Genomic DNA, 2,360 nt, shown 5'->3' on the forward strand with positions numbered 1-2,360 from the left:
CCTAGGCTCTTCAAGTGAATGAGTTCAGAGATCTCTATTTCTGTGGTGAGAAGAATCCAAATGTTACAGCATCTGTGGGAGATGCAAGCAGTTGTCCCCCTGAAATTTCAGGAGAAATGTAAGTCTCTAACTCATGGTGGTTCTCGGTCCTGAATTGCAGTGGCTTGCTTAAAGAGAAATGTGACTGTTTCAAAGTTTTGTATTATTCACAGAATAACCACTCGAGGGCCAGTCTCAATAATAGGTGCCAAAATAATGTATTTTAGGATTTTATAGTAAAACTTCACGGTTACCTTAGAGTGAAGTAGGGATGAAACTTTACTCCTAAAAATAGGCAGATGAGCTAAATTTAAATTTTGTTTTTGATAACCTAGCCTCGGCTTATCAGTTTTATTAAACAAACTCGGGGTCATTTAGCAATGTGTGGACAGCTACAAAGTTGCTGGGAAGCAGACCTGGGATCAGAAACATACTTGCCCCTCAGAGCTTGCTTGTAAATATTAATCTCCTTGCAGATACAGTAGAGAGCCAAGTTACTTATCTCCTAGCGTAACTGCCCCATTTGAAATACCTCTAACTTATCAATATCTGAAGTTATAGCAATGCCAGTATTTCATGACACATGCTGGAGGGCTGGAAAACTGAGGTTCATGGAATCACAGAATTGTCAGAGCTGGAAGGGACCTCTAGAGATCATCTAGTCCAAATGCCCCACTAAAGCAGGATCCCCTAGAGCACATTACTCAGGACTGCATCCAGGAGGGTTTTTAACGTCTCCAGAGAAGGGGACATGGAGCTCCTGGAGAATATCCAGAGGAGGGCCACGAAGATGATCCAAGGGCTGGAGCACCTCTCTATGAGGACAGGTGAGAGAGCTGGGGCTGTTCAGACTGGAGAGGAGCAGGGTCTGCGGAGACCTTATAGCACCTTCCAGTACCTGAAGGGGGCCTGCAGGAAAGCTGGGGAGGGGCTTTTAACCACAGAGGGCAGTGATAGGATGAGAGGTCCTAAAACAGGCTGCAAGAAGGTAGATTTAGAATTAGACATTAGGAGGAAATTCTTTAGTGTAAGGGTGGTGAAACGCTGGAACAGTTTGCCCCGGGAGGTTGTGGATACCCTCTCCCTGGGGGTGTTCAAGATGAGGTTGGATGGGGCTTTGAGCAACCTGACCTAGTGGGAGGTGTCCCTGCCCATGCAGGGGGGTTGGAGGTCAATGATCTTTAGGGTCCCTTCCAACACAAACCATTCTATGATTCCGTATTTGTCCCTCAATTTTTTTTAGTGTTAGGTTATGAAGTTACTCTATTTCTGTCACTGGTTTTGCAGAGGTGAAGGGAGAAGAATCTTTGGGGAACAGGGATGAAAGTAACTACCTGAAGACTTGCACCACATCATACCAACTTCTGCCCCTTGCTTTTCTGCAGGTGTTCTGGGGAAGCATACCTGTGCAGCCAAGGCATCGCCCCTACCGACTGGGCCATGTGGGAAAACATAGTGGCTCTCTTCTGCATGACTGTTATTTTCCTGGTCATTGCCTATGCAAAACTCCGGTTCATGAGGAAGTTCACATGAGCCTCCTGTGTTGCCTTGCTCTGCAGCTTCTCCAGTCTTAAAAAAAAACCTGCAGAATTTGCAGCAGCAAATTTGCAGCTTGCCAAAAGATTTTAACTTACTTTATTGGACTTGAGATGGGAACCCTGTCCCCTTGTTTCTGGATTGCATGCTTTTGATTTTTAAGAGGAGACGCATTAATGCACGTTAGTTACATACGTGATTTTTTTAATTATTATTTTTTTAAAAAGAAAATTCCATACTCATTATTTCTTAGGTACATGTTAAAATACATGTCGTAAAGCAGTATTCTTTTGTGGCCAACTTGCACAGGTAATATCCAAAGGGAAATATTTCACAAACAGCGTAAGGTGACGATGGCATTTAAGCATTGACACGTTGTCCCTTGTCAGTGCCCGTCACACCTGAGGAGAGCCAGAAACCATTCACAGGGTGTTGGAGGTGAATTTGAATTGAAAGCCAGTACAGGGAACGAGCACTCCTTGCCAAGCAGGAACAATGCTACTCCTAGTAGCTTCTCAGTGGAAGCTACTTGCAGAATCAACTTTTTGATTAAAACCTAAGCAGCAGTGGTGTGAAACTTCTCATTAGCAGTGAGAAACAGATACTGTTGTACTGTAAAAAAAACAAACCCACAACCCCAAACTGAACCACCTCCCTCAAGAAACCCCGCCAACAGCCATTTACTACTTCGGAGGGGAGGAAATTCCTTGTATTCATGTTTTTAAATAAAGTTCGCATACGCAGCGGTGCCAGATGTTTCCAGCAGGATAAAGGCCCGGCTGCCC

The 2,360-nt window shown here is 44.4% G+C and overlaps 1 protein-coding gene across 1 annotated transcript in view; it reads left to right on the plus strand.

Moving 5' to 3' along the window:
- LOC104391488 (ATP-binding cassette sub-family G member 2-like) overlaps window positions 1–1,615 on the plus strand; it is a 17,382-nt gene extending 15,767 nt beyond the window's left edge. The window contains exons 14-15 of the mRNA XM_010000799.1: window positions 6–118; window positions 1,425–1,615. Coding sequence (XP_009999101.1) covers window positions 6–118; window positions 1,425–1,572 — 261 coding nt within the window. The 3' untranslated portion in view covers window positions 1,573–1,615. The remainder of the gene's footprint in view (window positions 1–5; window positions 119–1,424) is intronic.
- Window positions 1,616–2,360: the final 745 nt, after the last annotated feature.

This window comes from Chaetura pelagica, unplaced genomic scaffold, assembly GCF_000747805.2.
Source record: "Chaetura pelagica isolate M959 unplaced genomic scaffold, ChaPel_1.0 scaffold166, whole genome shotgun sequence".
In the NCBI taxonomy this organism is placed as follows: domain Eukaryota; kingdom Metazoa; phylum Chordata; class Aves; order Apodiformes; family Apodidae; genus Chaetura; species Chaetura pelagica.